General features: G+C 31.3%; 5 protein-coding genes across 10 annotated transcripts; 3 read left to right on the plus strand and 2 right to left on the minus strand.

Annotated features, from left to right (window-relative positions):
* Positions 1-5: 5 nt before the first annotated feature.
* LOC117216893 (exocyst complex component 8) lies at positions 6-3,152 on the minus strand. Its single transcript, XM_033464037.1, has 9 exons — positions 2,930-3,152; positions 2,490-2,851; positions 2,115-2,417; positions 1,899-2,043; positions 1,300-1,809; positions 1,068-1,198; positions 562-978; positions 195-470; positions 6-95 (listed from the first exon to the last, which is right to left on the minus strand). Exons 1-8 carry the CDS (start codon positions 3,024-3,026, stop codon positions 264-266), a joined length of 2,172 nt encoding a protein of 723 aa, XP_033319928.1. The 5' UTR covers positions 3,027-3,152; the 3' UTR covers positions 6-95; positions 195-263.
* Positions 3,047-5,899, plus strand: LOC117216900 (protein SMG9). 4 transcript variants are annotated; one of them, XM_033464063.1, is made up of 9 exons: positions 3,047-3,176; positions 3,946-4,121; positions 4,205-4,251; positions 4,331-4,520; positions 4,632-4,928; positions 4,990-5,134; positions 5,236-5,356; positions 5,435-5,546; positions 5,627-5,899. In XM_033464063.1, the coding sequence occupies exons 2-9, from the start codon at positions 3,958-3,960 to the stop codon at positions 5,703-5,705; spliced, it is 1,155 nt and encodes a 384-aa protein (XP_033319954.1). In that variant the 5' UTR covers positions 3,047-3,176; positions 3,946-3,957; the 3' UTR covers positions 5,706-5,899. The 4 variants fall into 4 exon arrangements, with proteins under 4 accessions (XP_033319954.1, XP_033319953.1, XP_033319955.1 ...); XM_033464062.1 differs by lacking the exon at positions 3,047-3,176 and adding an exon at positions 3,210-3,264; XM_033464064.1 differs by lacking the exon at positions 3,047-3,176 and adding an exon at positions 3,407-3,709.
* LOC117216906 (protein Dr1) lies at positions 5,554-14,376 on the minus strand. 3 transcript variants are annotated; one of them, XM_033464073.1, is made up of 2 exons: positions 14,358-14,376; positions 5,554-6,534 (listed from the first exon to the last, which is right to left on the minus strand). In XM_033464073.1, exon 2 carries the CDS (start codon positions 6,520-6,522, stop codon positions 6,019-6,021), a length of 504 nt encoding a protein of 167 aa, XP_033319964.1. In that variant the 5' UTR covers positions 6,523-6,534; positions 14,358-14,376; the 3' UTR covers positions 5,554-6,018. The 3 variants fall into 3 exon arrangements, with proteins under 3 accessions (XP_033319964.1, XP_033319963.1, XP_033319962.1); XM_033464072.1 differs by lacking the exon at positions 14,358-14,376 and adding an exon at positions 13,044-13,192 and having other exon boundaries at positions 5,554-6,535; XM_033464071.1 differs by lacking the exon at positions 14,358-14,376 and adding an exon at positions 6,609-6,703 and having other exon boundaries at positions 5,554-6,535.
* LOC117216891 (receptor-type tyrosine-protein kinase FLT3-like) lies at positions 7,126-13,037 on the plus strand. Its single transcript, XM_033464036.1, has 9 exons — positions 7,126-7,355; positions 7,443-7,665; positions 7,753-7,916; positions 7,985-8,219; positions 11,301-11,498; positions 11,565-11,916; positions 12,030-12,110; positions 12,178-12,434; positions 12,515-13,037. The coding sequence occupies exons 1-9, from the start codon at positions 7,126-7,128 to the stop codon at positions 12,950-12,952; spliced, it is 2,178 nt and encodes a 725-aa protein (XP_033319927.1). The 3' UTR covers positions 12,953-13,037.
* Positions 14,358-16,429, plus strand: LOC117216899. The gene is made up of 7 exons (XM_033464061.1): positions 14,358-14,626; positions 14,762-14,906; positions 14,984-15,061; positions 15,180-15,320; positions 15,582-15,686; positions 15,768-16,231; positions 16,339-16,429. Exons 1-6 carry the CDS (start codon positions 14,375-14,377, stop codon positions 16,223-16,225), a joined length of 1,179 nt encoding a protein of 392 aa, XP_033319952.1. The 5' UTR covers positions 14,358-14,374; the 3' UTR covers positions 16,226-16,231; positions 16,339-16,429.
* The last annotated feature ends 185 nt before the right edge of the window (positions 16,430-16,614 follow it).

Below are 16,614 nucleotides of genomic sequence, written 5' to 3' on the forward strand. Positions count from 1 at the left end.
AGGAAATCAACATTTCATCGCAAAACTATTTGCACTTTCCTGATTGTAACTTACATAATTTCACTTATTTTATGTATGAGTATTATTTTATGTACCTGCGATAGAAACAAGGAAAAATATTGAAATTCAATATATGTATTTACCAAAAAATTCAAATTAACTTATATGTACAATATAATACAGAGAGCACATACACTGTCTATTATTTTCTTTGTAAATTATTTCCTACACTTCTATGTATACACTTATATTTTGCTTTATAATTAAATATATTCTGTGGCAGAATATTTAGGTATTGCAGTTTTAGGAATAGATTTTGGTTTAATCGGAGATGATGTATCGAATACGATTTGTTCCTTTAGAGCCAACAATTTCTTAAAAATTTGATTTGTCGTCGATTTGTATAATTCTAGTCCTCGCATGATTACGACATCTCGAATATACGACGCATTATTATGCACCAATTGTTTCTAAAGATACATTGAAAGAACATTCAAATGTTAGATATCGTGACAAACAAACGATATACATATAAATGAAAGAAAGAAGAAGATCGATTACCTCCTGTTTTAATTTAGGGTTCGTAAGCGACACTATTATGTGTTGTACTTGAGTTCGCATCACGGATATTAAAACCGTGTCTATTATAGCCATTAATTCTGGTGTAGCAACACTGAGGCAATCTTCCAATAAACTTACATAAATTCTTGAAAAAGTTAAAGTATTATTAGTCAATTCTATCCAATAGTCATTTTTTAAATAAGATTGTGGAACGGTTATTCCAAGGCCATCAAATTCTGATAGCAATTTTTGAACATTTTTGCAAGTTTCTAAATTAGTCGGCCGCCACATGTCTTCGGCTATATGCTTTTTTACAATCTCAACATACTTCTCGCCAGTATCTTGTATAGCTTTTGCTAATGGGGTTCTGAGCTGACCATCTAATTGATAACGAAAATCCATCCCTAATTGCGTTAACTGTAAATCGTACATATAGCATAAAATTATATTCTGTAATATTATAATAGTATATATAAAGATAGTATCAACGCTGAGGAATGCCATACCTGATCGCAGTGACTTCGAACACAAACTATACATTCTACTAACGTGTTTAAAGACACTTGTGGAATAAAAAGCTGTTTAGTTAAATGTGTTGTTAAGTATTTTACTTCTTGACTACACCAAACAACCAAACCTAAATTACATACACAAAATAGGAGAAATTAGAAGAAATGACAATTTGATGTATATATTATCCACATATAATATTATCCATTCATAATATTTTCAACTTACCAGACGTACAATTTGTCGATTGGGGAAAAATTTTTAAGAATTCTTTCGTAATCTCAACGATATTACTAAAAGCAATTGCGCTAAGCTGCTTTACATAGGGTGCGGTAGCTCCTTCGCCTTTAACTCGTTTTAAACGTGCCTTTAGCACAGCACTACATAGCCGCAGATATAGCTGGCAGGCCTGAGCACTTCTGCTTAATTGTATCAATAATTTGACCACGCGCCGCGCACTTCTCAAACCTCCACCCTGTAATGATTTTGCTTCCGCACTTAATTCAAGTTCTTTTGTTAAAACATCGACCAATGATCTCCCTCTATCATTTACTTTTGATTGAATTTCAAACAAAAGTGGTGTTATTTGTGCATCTTTTAAATAGTCTTTCGCTTTCTCCAAAAGACTATAAGCTTCCTCAAAGTGACGTTGCGCTATACAAGAATCCAAATCTTCTGCCACTTCTAGCATCCATTCTGGTGGAGGTTCATGATATTCTGTATCTTCATCATCTACACCTATAAAAGAACAACTGAAAAATTTAATCCAATTTAATCTAGTTTCATCTAATTTAATTATACAAACTTCACCAAATTATTGTACATACCGAGGGTATTAGAATCGAGTGACATAGATCTAGAAGGTACCGTCTTTTCCTCTTTTGATCGTTTATCATTTTCAGATGCTTCATTTGGATTATCTTCAATCAACTTCATTCTCTTTGCTTGTTCGCATTTATCTAACCACTCTTTCTATAAAATAAACGCCAATTCAAAGTTTGCTCTCATGATTTTTATAAATATTTTCTCTCTAATACACTAACTTTACTTGTTGCAGTTGCACACTGGAATACTCTTGTATCAGAAAATGCCAAAAGTTTGAATGCCAATTTGACCGTTCCAAGGTCCCTAACATTAACAATTGCCAAACTTTCAAGATTATAAACAGCTTGCATCTTATATTTTGGTGGTCCTCTTCTACTACCATTTGCTAACCAAGAAGCAATCATTAAAATATCATTAAATAAATATGCATGAACTCTTTTTAGTGGTGTTCCTTCCAATGGATCTAATTCCAGTAGAGAACCTTCATGTAAACATATGCGCCCAGGTGTTTCTGCTAAACTCTATTAAATCAAACCAAGAAATCCTTATTATTATAGGCCTGTAAATTTACAAATGATATTTCCATAACTTACCATAGCACCTTCTACATTTTCAAGTAATTGTACCAATTTTTGTTTATGTTCTTCTTCTTTGGCAGTGGAATCGTTAACATCTTCTAACTGGGATTCAGATAAATCTTCAAAAGTAACGCCAGTAGTCCTAGTGGATCCTAATGTACTTAATAACGAACGTTGTTCACTGAGTAGTTGAGACAACTGATACATTTCACTTTCCAAATGTGAAATTTCCTTAGCAGTTTCTATAAACTGCATATAATTCTGATAAACATTACGCTTTAATTGTGCAGAAGTATTATTTGCTAAATCTTGAATTTTAGCTCTTTGTTGTCTTAATTCATCTGCTCCAACGCATTGAGCGCTAAGTTCTTTCACAACTGTGAAAAAGACAAATGTTGTGCCATGTTTTACTTATATTTTTCAAATCCAAAGAGTGATTGTACATGTTTACCTACATTTTTCGGGATTAAAATCTTCGATGGCGAAGACTTTTGCTAGACTGTTAGCCATAGTAAAAAAATATCCGCCACGTTCTAAACAAATATCTTTCATTTATCTTCAGTTAGAAGAATTAAAAATCAAATTTTCATCACGTCCGATCTCTTATTACTTTTGTTCGCATCATCCACACGAGTACTCCCAATACACTTGTAAACATTTAAATACATTTACTCGTGCCTATCTGAAATTGCACACAACTAAGTAAGTACTTTTATAACGTCTCACAGAGTAAGACAGAGTGTCTGTCAAGATTGCATTACTCGCAATATCAGGCAATACCATTGCATATGTACGTAAATTTTATTTCCTAGTCTTAAAATTTTGTTTAGTAATATTTACTAGATGAAGAAAATCTGTCGATGTTTTTAGAACGGAATGTTTTAAATCATCACTATATCTTATCATATTATTTATTTTATGTTTATCACATAAAAATTGTTATGTGATAAACAAAATATCCTTTCAAATACTCTTATTTTAAACCCATTCAAACATTCAGGATTTAAAGATTTCTGACATATAAAAATGTTTTAATGAATTTTTGGTACAATTAATGTCATCTTTCATTTTTATTTAGAGCTATAAAAGATTTTAGTTTTCTATTTATGTAAAATGAATAAAAATCAAAATGTTAATTTCTAGAGATAAAAACTGTCATGTTTGCAAAAACAAAGCAACGGTAATGCATGCACATTCTAACAGATAGGTGACGACTCACATTGTTATATGGAAAAGTATTATAACAAATATTAACAAAACAGCAAATGAGTTTCATTTGTTTATAATTATATTTAACTATATATTTATTATTTTAAATCTGCATGTTAAAAAACTGTATAACCTATATCAATTTTATTCACACTGAGAACATGTAAATTTAATTTGAAAGGAATTTTTCATAAATAATTAATAGAAAGGCATGTACTTTATAAATACAGTTTTTAATTTTAATGGTGTGATAATAAAATAGTATTTGGAAACAATGAATATACAAAAAATGCTACCAATTGCAACAAAAGATTTAGAAACTAAGGATGGTGATAGCAGAGGCACAATTAAAGTTATAGACCGTCCAACATTCATATTGAAAACGAGAGAAGGCGAGAACAGAGCTGTGTCACCAAATCAACGCAATGGTGGTAACAAGTATGAATAGTTCCTTGTTTAAAAATGTATGTAAAGCTATGTTTAAATTTTTAATCATTATTAGATATTTTATTAAATTGCAGGAAACAGGGTGATACATCTTCCAACGCTTCATCAAAGATACAGGATCGTATGTTCTTTACTCTCTTCTAAACTTTAAATCTGGATTTGTAATACAATAATAAACTTAATAGATATGTTTTCTTTAGCAATTCGTACTGTACTGTCTACGTGTCCTGAAATGACAAGTTGTGTAAAATTTATGGATGAAAATATGCAACTTTGTGAGAGCCCTCTTGAATTCCTATATGATCAACAAGATTTTTTAGTTGTAGGATGCTTAGGGGCTCAAGGTGTTGGAAAATCAACTATAATGTCCTTTTTAACATCTAATATTGCGTTAGTATAATTTAGAAGCTTTAACTGTACAATTATGAAATTTTATTAAAAACATTTGCTTCTCTTTTTTCCTTTTTTTTTGCTGTTATAATGTGCATTTTATTAATATAGGTCTGGCATATTTCCAACTCAAGATACAATGCATCATGAAAGTGGTGCAAATTGCACTATTGGTATTGACTTTTTTGTAACAAAAAATCGAGTAATATATCTGGATACACAACCCATACTCTCAGGATCTACTATAGATTACTCTACATGTTATGATCAAAAAAAATCTACGACAGATTTTATAAATACAGAAACTAATTTAGAGCTGCAATCTTTACAATTTGCAGCATTTCTCTTTTCAGTTTGTCACATTATCATATTTGTACAAGATTGGTTTGTTGATCCAAATTTAGTTAGGTAAGTATAGTAATATTTTTATTGTACCACAAACTATTACAAATTATAATATAATTTATAGGTTTTTACAAACTGCAGAAATGTTAAAACCATCCTCGACTAGCAATATGGATCAAGATTATGTTGAATACTATCCTCATATTGTATTCTTACACAATAAAGCTGAATTACAAGATCTCACGCCTCACAGTATGGAAAATGTGAAAGTAATATACATGTATATACATATATATTGTGTTAAAAGCATAACAAATTACTGATAACTTGGAAATGTTACAATACAGTCTAACTATATATGCACTTCCAGGAATTTTATGGCAAATTATTCTCCAGTTCTAGATTACAAATCCATAGTGGTTTGGATATGAGTAATCATTCTATGGAGGCAGGTTTAAATTTGTTTTTTATACCTCGTATTGTAAACGAAGGTACAGTGTTTGACATCACTCAATAATCACAACCATTCTAAAGTTTGTGTTAATTAAATCTTTATTTTTTAATCTTAGAAGAAGTTACAATACGCCAGAACGAGAAAAAGCTAATAGAAAAACTAAAAACAAAGATACATGGTGTCACCAGGAATCCAATGACACCATCTACCTTAACAGAAAAAGATTGGTAAATATAAGAAATAAAAGTAATTTATTCTCATTACATTTTATAATAATCATTTTATAATCATTTTATAAATTACTTAGGTACCACTATGTTTCAAGAGTGATGGAAGCAATTAAAAAAAGTCACCTTTCCTCCGAATATGGGAGATTAATGCCATAATCTTCAAGTATGGTACATATGCAGCGAATGAGTTGTGCATGAAGCAATGTGCGCAGAACTATATAAAAGGGTCATCATTTTTTGTATTTATTTATAACACAATCGCAGAAGCAGGAAAGCAATGATCTCCTAACTTTTCCCAAGTTATATATACATAATAATATGTAAAAGTTGAATAAATCAAAGAAAGATTAGAGCAATATACATTATTGTAATTATCCCAAATTTGCTACACTGCTTAGAAATCACTTTTTATTCGTTTTCAATCGATCTCTACGAAATACATTGACAAATCGAATAAAGTAAGCTTCGTTTACGAGTAATCTTCTTGTTCACTATCAGACTGTAGTATCGAGGCCATTTTTGCAACTGCTTGTAATTGTTGCCACTGTTGTTGTTCAGCAACCGCTTGTTCTTCTCTTGCTTTTGCAAATAATTCTTGTTGTTGTCTAAGGAGTTCTTCTTCCGGAATTCCCAAATTTTCTAATCTAGTGCTCTGACGTCTTCGTTTAGCAGCGACAGCTTTGCAATCTCGTAGAACCGCCTCAGCTTCTACGCTATAATCTCCAAATCCAAGTTTTTCAAGTGCTTGAAGAATATGTTCAGCGTTAATGGTTTTCTTCTGTTGTTGATTACAAATTTCATTCGCCTCGGAAGAAACTAAATGAATAAATTCTGTGCAACAATTTAATATCAATTCCCGGGATTCGTTTGCTACGCGTACATGTGGTAAAATTTCTTTGATTATCTTGTTGATCGATGCACGCGGTAATGTTAATTCATCGTCTTCCGTCGGTGATGTAGCAGCCGAGGCCATTTCTCCTTGTTTTCTGCAATGTTCAAATAAAAAATTAATCCGTTTTTTAATAAATATCTATAGATCATGGATTTATAATTGTTACTTTTCGTTTATCACTTATCCAACTTTCTTGTCGATTTATTGAATTTGTTATAGATAATAAATATCGTTGCAGTACATACATACATCCGTTGGTTTCTTAAATTATTCTGAACAATTATATACCAGGCAATAAATGAAAAAGAAAATAAAAATAAAGATTATGTACCAATTATCAGCGTTGTCTATAATCTTTTATTTTTTGTCCTGATATACCTGATGCGCTTTCAGAAATTTCGGTACTATTTTAAAATATATACACTTTAAATCACCCAAACTTTTAATACGCACGTATCACCATATCTTTTTATTTATCACGAGGCGTATCGTTATATCGCATACTTGAAAATTGTATGTACTTCTTGCTACAAGAGAGATTATCAGATAAATTGTTTAATGATAATACTATGTTCATTCTGTAAAAGAAGATAACTTTTATAATATACTGTCCGGTATTTGATTCCACGATTATGTATAGTGCGATAATTTAATTACTCGTGATCAAATTCATTCGAAAATGAAATGTCGGTAGGAATGCAATCGTTGTTAATATATAGTACGCTTGTTTCATTTTATTTATGTAATGGAAGCTATGCGGGAGATACGAGCGAATTTGTTGGTAGTGTGCGAAACTTGAGTGTGACAGTTTTACAAGATCCGAAATATGTAGGAAAGCAAAATGCATATAAATATTTAAGATTGAATATATCTTGGTTACCACCAGACAGCGCTAGGCAGCCTTCCTCTTACAGGTAAACATTTACCAATGAAAATAAAAGATTGACTTTGTTACTGCGTTATTAATTTTTAATATCAATTTTCATACTTTTATATGATAGTGTTATAGTCACAGGCATACCAATAAGGGAGAGAACAAGTATCACAGAATGTCCACAAGGATCACTTTTCTTTATATTGAAAGACAGTACCAAACATAATGTAGTGCTCCCTGAATACAACGATTTATTTGATATTGCAGATCTGTATATACAACTCAATTGTTCTTACAAGGTGCAAGTCCTGGCAAATCCAAGGTCAAAATATATAGTAAATACACCTGAAGTAAGTTATTTACAGATCATACAAGAATATACAATAGATGTAAGTTATTTATGCAAAACTAACAAGAAGGTTACATAAATTTTACAGGTTCTTTATACAGTTCCTGAATGTATAGATCATTTATGCAGTTGTGTTAATGCCAAAAAAACACTGCCGATTCCAAAAGTAAACATTTCTCAAAAAGAAAATGAAATTGTCGTAACTTGGAGCGCAACTTCTAACACATCCAATATTCAGTATTATACAATTAGGTACATATATGACAAAACTTGATGTATAATTATATATGGTTAGATTTGTCTAAATATGTATTTTGTAGCATTGGTGTACCAATCTTTATATCAAAGAAAGGACTGCCTGTTTATAATATGACAAAACTAGTACAAGTACCTGTAGATAAAACTGTATTTTCATGGGATTTAAAAGTCAATAATCAGTATATAGAAATTAAAGATGGTTATAAAATAGCAGTTAATGCTGTTAATCATCATGGATGCTCTGGACTAGAGGGAGATATTATTATACATTTCATATCATCAGCTAATCGCAATATAGTAAGTCACTATTCAAAATTGAACTACTCAAAGTAATATACACAATATTAATATTCTCCTATTAATATTCAAAGAGAATAACTTTTTTAAGACTGGACCAAATGACTTGAGCATTTTTGAAAAGATAAAAGAATTAGTTTACTAGTTGATATATATGTCGGAGAAGAGTCAGAAACAGGGTTGTGGGCGTTTGATAGACCTCCCTTGGAGTTGGCCATTGTTGTGTAATAACGAAGATACGGCCTGATGCTACGAGTATGGACACTACCGATTCGACAATCAACAGCGGTGGTTGGGCACTTGCGATGTTAGTGACGTTGGTCTTAGGTTCGATGACGAATCCACGGTCAACGGAATGAAAGATATACTTGCTCTAACTCAAACTCACTGATCGTCAGGCGCTGCTCCCTTCGTCGGTGAGATCTCAAGATGGAAAGAATCTTCGTCCCAATGATGCCACAGAGGAAAACTATGATGGGGTGTGTCTAAGGACACGAGGTCATCGGATTCGTCAATTGGTCAATTTGGGACAAAGGTTGCCTGTCCGTTTGGAAAATCTTAATTACCAGAAAAACGCAGGTTTTACTGTCAAGTACCTCTATGGGTATTTCCTTTAATGAGAGTCATACTATAACTCCGCACCTTTGTTAGGCGAAGCGCCCGTCCCGTTGGCCGCGGCTACGTTCGGCGACTGGCCTTGAGCCCAAGTTTATTATCACAAATCGCAAACAAGTACAATTGGGCAGGATGACGGCAGATTGTTTAATTACGACTGTAAACTTTAATTACAATTTTACGGATTTTCCCGAAGTTCCAGAGCGAAGGCTCTGGTGTCCTTTCATCTCCGACATATAATTTCGAAAAAATTGCAATTAGTTGGAATCGCGAAGGAAAAGGTAAAAATCACTTTTTATAACTTTTTTGTCTAGGCCCATAATGAAAATTTAAATAACACCTTTTGAAGGTTTGTGTCAATTATATGCATTCTGAAGATTCTATAAAGATCGGATGATGCAGGAACAAGCGACAGGCATCGAAAGATGTAAGGATTTTCAGATTTCAAGCTGAAAGTCTGAAGAAGTACTATTCTTAGCATGTATATAACTGATATAAACCTTTAAAATGTGTTATTTAAATTTTCATTACAGTCCTAGATAAACAAGTTACAAAATGTGACCTTTACCTTTTTCTTCGCAATTTCAACTAATTGCAACTTTTTCAAAAATTTTTTTATATATCAACTAGTAAACTATTCCTTATATTTTGTAAAAAATTCTCAAGTTATTTGGTCCAATTTTAAAAAAGTTAGTCTATTTTAACACTAGGTTTACGGGACCCGTCAATTTGACGGATTTCGAACTTCGAAATGAAATATCTCAAAAACCATAGCACCAATTTTAACCATTTTGCATCGTAAATTAATCATTTCATCTAAAGAATTTATACACAAAATTATTTTTTCCTAGGCTTTCTGATTTTTCAAATCTGTATGTAGTACACCTATCTCTACGGGACCCGTCAAATTGACGGGTAAACGAAAATACGCATCTTTCTTTAAAAAAATCGATTTATTCAAATTAAGTTTGAAAGGAACAATATTAGGCTTCACGTTTAAATAAATTATTAATAAATAAAAAGTCTTTGTTTTAAATTATCACTAAAAAAATAACAATGACATTAACGGTTCAGGGTAATCATATCTATTGAGCACATTTTTTGCAAATATACTGAATGTTGTTTGCGCATTTTCCGCATACGATCTTTTTGCAATATATACAATAATTATTACTTCTATTTTTTTTTGCAATAGCCCACTTGGCAACTTTTTCGCACTTCTGATGTTGAAGGTGACAGAAATGAAGCGTCTGATCTTTGGCAGATGTTCTTGTTTTCTCTAGATAATTCCTCGGCTAAACAAAATATGAATTCCTTTCTGGATATTTTCGATCCGATGCACTCTTTATATAATATCCACGCGTTTATCGCTGCAAAATCCAAAATATTGAAAAAAGACTTGAAGGGGCCATCGGAAACTCCCTGCTTTCACACTATATTTGCGCGTCATTTGATCAACGACGTCCACACCAAACTTTGTTTTATCGTAAAAAGCAATGGTTTCTGGAACACGTTTATAATTATCTTCTATTCGTACACCTGTATGTTTGGTGCTTAGAAGGAGGACTTTTACTTTAGGTTTACTTTTATACACAGTAAGTGTGCAGTTTTCTGATTTATATAAATCTGAGGAAAACAAAGTCATCTTGTCCTTTTTTCCTTCGCTGGTTTTCGCAGTTCTCTTTTATTCGACCGGATGGTCCCAACCAAAGTTGTTTTTTGTGCTAGCAATTTTTTGCTAGCGGGATGCTTGTAAAGAAATCGTCTGTCGTTACATTTCTGTCTCGTTGTAAATATGGTTCGTCTAATTTTAGTGTTACAAACTCGCTCAACGGTATTGAGCATCGAGTTTCATCTTTCCCCATATAAGGGAAACCATTCAAAATATATTTCGTTTGGACGTCAACTGCTAACCAAAACTTAATGCCAAATTTATGGGGCTTATTCGGCATATATTGCGTAAATCTGCACCGGACTTTCGTTGGAAATAATTGCTCATCTATTGAAATATTTTCATATGGCCTATAACAAGCCTGGCTATTACTTATAAACCTGTTCCATATTTCGGAAAATGCAAAATGGTTAAAATTAATGCTGTGGTTTTTGAGATATTTCATTTCGAAGTTCGAAATCTGTCAAATTGGCGGGTCCCGTAAACCCAGTGTTAATGTTATCCTTATTTTTTTTAGTGATAATTAAAAAAAGACTTTTTATTTATTAATAATTTATTTAAACGCGAGGCCTAATATTGTTCCTTTCAGACTTAATTTGAATAAGTCGATTTTTTAAAGAAAAATGTGTATTTTCGTTTACCCGTCAATTTGACGGGTCTCTATCTCGTAGAGATAGGTATATACGAAACGCCTGTAAACCTAGTGTTAAAGAGTGCCCGAACATTAATGGGAGTATAAGAAAACATTAATTTGTGTTTTTCTTTGTTTATATCTTTCAAGTATTATTTTTTAGTGGTTTATACTAATTGGAATACTAACCAGTTGTATTCTATTTGGAATTGTAAGTTTCTTACTGTATCGTAACTATAATTTCTTTATGATACATAACAGCAATAAGTCTGGAATATGCACAATTTCTGAATGTAAATGTAAATGGACAAAAGCAATACTACAGAAGTTCAACATTTTGTATATTAAATACGAATCAGAGGTAGGAAGATAATTTTATGTGCGCAACATGCAACTCTTCTATTATTAGCTAAAATAATTTTCGTAGGAAGAATATATGGAAGGGACAGATAATTTGAAAGTGGCATTCAAAAATGTAAAATTAATACGTGAGCTGGGTACTGGACAGTTTGGAAAAGTATATCTTGGTCAGTTAGATGATAAAAACAATACTTCAGTTGCTGTAAAAATGTCTCAACAAATAGATATATCCAATAATTCTGAAACCCAGCAGGAATTTATAAAAGAAATTGAAATAATGAGAATGGCTGGAAATCATCCTCATTTAGTAAGCCTCATAGGTTACTGTATTAAACCTACACAACCAACATGTATCCTGCTTGAATATATGCAAGGTGGAGATCTATTAACTTACTTGCATGATCAAAGAAAGCAACAAAGTGAGAAAAACTTCATTATTAGCTTATTATAACTTCACTTACAATTAATAAGCTTAATATATAATAATTATCTTAATTCTCAGTTTTGTATGATATTATGTATTCTGCTATAGAGAATGAAACAAATAATTACAAACCTGGACAATATACAAATATTACCAATAATTGTAGAGAAGAAATTGATGTTTCAGAAAGTAAGTAGTTTATTGGCTTATTGTAGCTTCGAGAGCTTAAAATGCTTGATATAATCTTAATTTTCAGCTTTGTATTCTATGTGTTCTACGATACGGAACACAATGAATAGTTACAAATCTGGGCAATATATGAATATTATCAACAATTGTAAAGAAGAAACAAAATATAGAAAAGAAAATTGGATTGGTAGAATAAAAGAACGTCAATTTCTAAAATTTGCCACAGAAATTGCTATGGGCATGGAGCACTTGGAAGCTAAAGGAATTACTCATAGAGATCTTGCAGCAAGAAATATTCTTCTTAGCGCAGATTTCACTGCCAAGGTATTTAATCTAAATTTTATAATATTCTTAATTTCCTTGATATGCATACAATTTTAACAACAGTTAATAACAATATCTAGATTTCCGACTTTGGGCTTTCTCGCAATAGTGCATACGTGATAAAAAATACCGAGAAAAAAATACGTCATCTTCCAATTAGATGGATGTCTCCAGAAGCTTTGCATAACTTAGCCTTCTCTTCAAAAAGTGATGTATGGTCTTATGGAGTGGTACTTTGGGAAATTAGTACATTAGGTGCGTTTCCTTATGCAAATGTACAAGATGATCGCCTATTTCGTTATATTGTTCACGAGAACGGTCGTTTAGAGCAACCAGACAATGTTTCTTCGAACATTTACAAATTAATGCATTCTTGTTGGGCTACAGAGTGTGAGAACAGACCAAATTTTACGCAGTTGCTCTCCGAACTACGAATTCTAACCTCACATTCCAACAATTCTTTCTGGACAATGTCTAATCCCTGTTACGCATTACCATTCTCAGACAATATTGCATAACATAATTTGTTTTTTAAATATTCAAAAGAACAAATATTCCGAAAAATGAAAAATATTATTTATGTAAAAAGAAGAAATTAATGTTACTTACGTGTTATTCTGTCTATCTTATCTATTCAATGTATTCACGAGCGTCAATACAATCGGAATTTTTAAACAGAACACCAGTAAACATGTTTATGTGTTAACGTAAATCTGTTCACGATTTTGATATAAATATATTTCATTTTTTGTATTTTTACAGTTTTATATTACACAAGTTTGCATATTTATTCATTCATATCAAAACAAATATGAGTACAGGGAAAATAATAAAAAAGAAATTTGACTCAATGAATCAAAATGAAATTTGGAAGCAGTCTTCTTATCATAAACTCTTGTTTTAAAAAGGCAAGCCTTTTAACTTTAATCTGTAGCCAACAGCCATAGACATACATATACATATATAAATATACAACAGGCCACGGTCTTAATACTTATATACCGAAAACATAAAAAATGTCCGAAAATTGAGTCGTGAAAAAACAATATGGAAGACATGCTACGCATGCGCATGCTACGAATGTCTCAAATAGAGACGGAGACACTCTACTTCTCTCTGTCTGTCTCACAAGAACGAAGACTCTGTTGTTTTCCATGTTGATTTTTCACGACACAATTTTCGAACAGTTTTCCCTAGCGAATGTCGAGATCTCTTTATGTCGTGGACATGAGTGCGAGCTGTATAGAGATAGAATGCGTGAGCGAGAAAATGATATAGAAATAGAAAGAGAACGCTACATAGAGACTCTTTGTGTCTTTGTCTAATAACTAATAACACATGACATGATTCATACAATACAAATATATAAGTAGGCGGTAATATATATATATATAGGTATACAAGAGGAGTCTCTGTGTATCTTCTTATTCTCATATCGCATCTACTTAGATACATGGTAACATATGACTGTCTTTATTGTATCTCTATGGTGAGCATTTCATTTCCTTTCTGCTTATACACATGTATATACATATAGCTTCGTGCGTGTTTCGTGTGGTAGAGGATGTTCTCATTTTAAGACTAAAATTTTCGTACTGGCCGCATAGCGGTGTTATCGGTTTAACAACCACCTGTGAGGGTTAAATCATAGAAAGCTTATTTGTTTTTGTGTAACTTTTACGCACATCTAGTCGGTCTGTCATTCTCAAATTTTCTACTTTAGTCACGTGCCTCACTGCCCCAATCATTCTACTTCGATCCTCGTTCAATCAGCTGCGAATGCAAAAAAAGCTAGAAGCGCAAAAAAGAACCAAGCGTGCGCATTTGCAGTCGCTCATCACTTATCAATCATTAGAGTCATGCAAGAAGTAGGGAGAGAAAAGAGAGACGACTAGAAATAGAGAGAAAAATATGTATACATACGATTGTGATTTGCGATTATGAAAAAAATTATGAGAAAAATGTCTCCCGTGTGCGCTGTGCCGGATTGCAAAAGTGGCTCTAACTGCCGCAAAAAGTATTCATTATTTAAAACACCCAAAAATCTGGAATTAAGAAAGAAATGGGAGGAGGCCATTCCTGGAATAACAGAATTAAAACAATGGCAACTGATATGTGAAAAACATTTTATAGATGAATATATAATAAAAAATTTCGTTCAAAGAGATTATTGTGGAAACATCATTTCTGAGGTAATTGGTATTACTTTGTGTATAGTTTATATTGTTATTGTAATAAATACGAAATGTTGAATGTATATATAGAAATATTTTTATTTAATTACTGAGCGACAGTTAAAATATTATATTGTATAATTGATATTAAAGATAATGCGCCGACCTTATTTACGAAAGGGCGCGGTTCCAACAATTTTCAGTAATTCAAATGCATCTTCAATTATTGAAGAAAAAGAACATAAATTACCTTCAAGTTCAAGTATAAATGCTCTTGAAGAAGAACTATATCCCAAAGGTAAATAATTGTGGGAGTAATTTATATTAATATTTTATACTATTTTATAATATTTTATGTGTATATATTTTTTACAGTTAGTAATGAAATTGTAGTTAGTATTAGCGATACTGATTTAATGGAAATCAGTAGCAAGGATGATTCAGAAATGTTAGGTAATAACAACAATTTGTTAATAATAACTTATTTAAATAATACATTAAATTATGAAACATGATAATGAGCTATGATAACTAATATTTATTGATATTAAGTCCTCATTATTTTTTACAGTTGATGAAAAATATGTGAATGATGAATTCACACACGATAAGGACAGCTTAATCCTAATTATAAATTCTAATGATGGACATTTCATAGAACATAATTATGCATTAAATAATTTTTCAAAAACGGTCGATAATGCTTGCACAGGTAAGATAGAGGTTGGGGTTAAGAGGGATTAAGAGATGTATTTGATACATATTTAGCAAAATTATTTATACTACAAGAACAATGTTAAAATGTAATTTTATATTTTACTTAAACTCTTGTATATTCTTTTACATATCATAAATTGTAACTATAAGATTTAATCATATCAAATAGGCTATGTTGTTTACAGTTACTACGACATAAAAGTAAAAAAAATGCATAACAGAGCTATATTCTATCATCGTTGTTTTTTATTTCCAGATTCGCTCTTGTTATCTGCCAATTGTCACAATAGATCTTCTATTGCAAACACAAATGCCTTAACTGATTCTTCGAATGTTTCTATAGAATATGCTAGTGAAGTTGGTAAGCTTTTTTGCTTTTTTTCAAATTTAAATTTTAAAAGGTATATTTACAAGTTGAATGCTATATGAATCCTTCTTTTAGCTATCGATAATACTAAAACGAAAGTACCAAAAGGTTGGGGTGTTTCTGAGAAAGTTAAAAGATTTACAAGATATTTATTATTTACACATACGATTACAGAAATAAAAAATAACGTTGACGTCCAAGTGCTAGAAAAATACATAATTCTGAATTGCTCTGATGGAACAGCGCGTTACTTCATACGCGAAAAGGAAATTAATAATGAAAATATACCGCAGTTTAATTTAAAAATTATTAATACAAGAATGCTAGTAGATGCAATGACAAAGTTTGAGAAAATGCATATTTGCGAAGGACTGGGTCCGATAGATTCAAATTTACTTCGACAAAATGATTCGTGTGAGAACATATTGAACCACTGGCATCATAGTAAATGTATTTTATTAACAAAATACAAAAAATGTGATTATTGCAAGAAATTAGAAAGAATAATTATGCAAAGACGTATAGATCATTGAAAACAGGTGAAAAAGAATTTATATAAAAAATTATAATTTTTTGAAAATATATATCATCCCGGTATAATAGTTTACAATTTTCATAATTTGCACAATATCTGTTTATTTGATAGGTATTACGTAATCTTCATTGAAATGGTTAAATAATTGGAAGTAAGGCGATATAGATAACAAAATAAAAGATGATGAATTTTTAACTTGGACTTGCTCACAATTTATGACTTTCCCTTAAGTTTTACAATAAATCTGTGCATCTAATTTAGAGGTAAATATTTACTCATTTATATAAATAACTTCCTAGTATAACTATAATTGTAATTAATAAACGTTTCGATTTAGTGGAATGTACGTAAAAGCCTATTGAAGAAGAAATATAAGATTTTATTAAA

This window comes from Bombus bifarius, unplaced genomic scaffold, assembly GCF_011952205.1.
Source record: "Bombus bifarius isolate JDL3187 unplaced genomic scaffold, Bbif_JDL3187 scf7180000007974, whole genome shotgun sequence".
Lineage (NCBI taxonomy): Eukaryota > Metazoa > Arthropoda > Insecta > Hymenoptera > Apidae > Bombus > Bombus bifarius.

Coding starts and splice junctions, on each gene's coding strand:
- LOC117216893 (XM_033464037.1), bottom strand. CDS start 3,026: ATGAAAGATATTTGTTTAGAACGTGGCGGATATTTTTTTACTATGGCT. Junction 1,810..1,898: donor ACTCGATTCTAATACCCTCG/GTATGTACAATA, acceptor GTTCTTTTATAG/GTGTAGATGATGAAGATACA. Junction 471..561: donor ACCCTAAATTAAAACAGGAG/GTAATCGATCTT, acceptor ATGTATCTTTAG/AAACAATTGGTGCATAATAA.
- LOC117216900 (XM_033464063.1), top strand. CDS start 3,958: ATGAATATACAAAAAATGCTACCAATTGCAACAAAAGATTTAGAAACT. Junction 4,122..4,204: donor CAACGCAATGGTGGTAACAA/GTATGAATAGTT, acceptor ATTAAATTGCAG/GAAACAGGGTGATACATCTT. Junction 5,547..5,626: donor ACCTTAACAGAAAAAGATTG/GTAAATATAAGA, acceptor TAAATTACTTAG/GTACCACTATGTTTCAAGAG.
- LOC117216906 (XM_033464071.1), bottom strand. CDS start 6,688: ATGTATGTACTGCAACGATATTTATTATCTATAACAAATTCAATAAAT. Junction 6,536..6,608: donor TGGATAAGTGATAAACGAAA/AGTAACAATTAT, acceptor TGAACATTGCAG/AAAACAAGGAGAAATGGCCT.
- LOC117216891 (XM_033464036.1), top strand. CDS start 7,126: ATGTCGGTAGGAATGCAATCGTTGTTAATATATAGTACGCTTGTTTCA. Junction 8,220..11,300: donor CATCAGCTAATCGCAATATA/GTAAGTCACTAT, acceptor ATTATTTTTTAG/TGGTTTATACTAATTGGAAT. Junction 12,111..12,177: donor AGAAATTGATGTTTCAGAAA/GTAAGTAGTTTA, acceptor CTTAATTTTCAG/CTTTGTATTCTATGTGTTCT.
- LOC117216899 (XM_033464061.1), top strand. CDS start 14,375: ATGAAAAAAATTATGAGAAAAATGTCTCCCGTGTGCGCTGTGCCGGAT. Junction 14,907..14,983: donor AGAAGAACTATATCCCAAAG/GTAAATAATTGT, acceptor TATTTTTTACAG/TTAGTAATGAAATTGTAGTT. Junction 15,062..15,179: donor GGATGATTCAGAAATGTTAG/GTAATAACAACA, acceptor TATTTTTTACAG/TTGATGAAAAATATGTGAAT.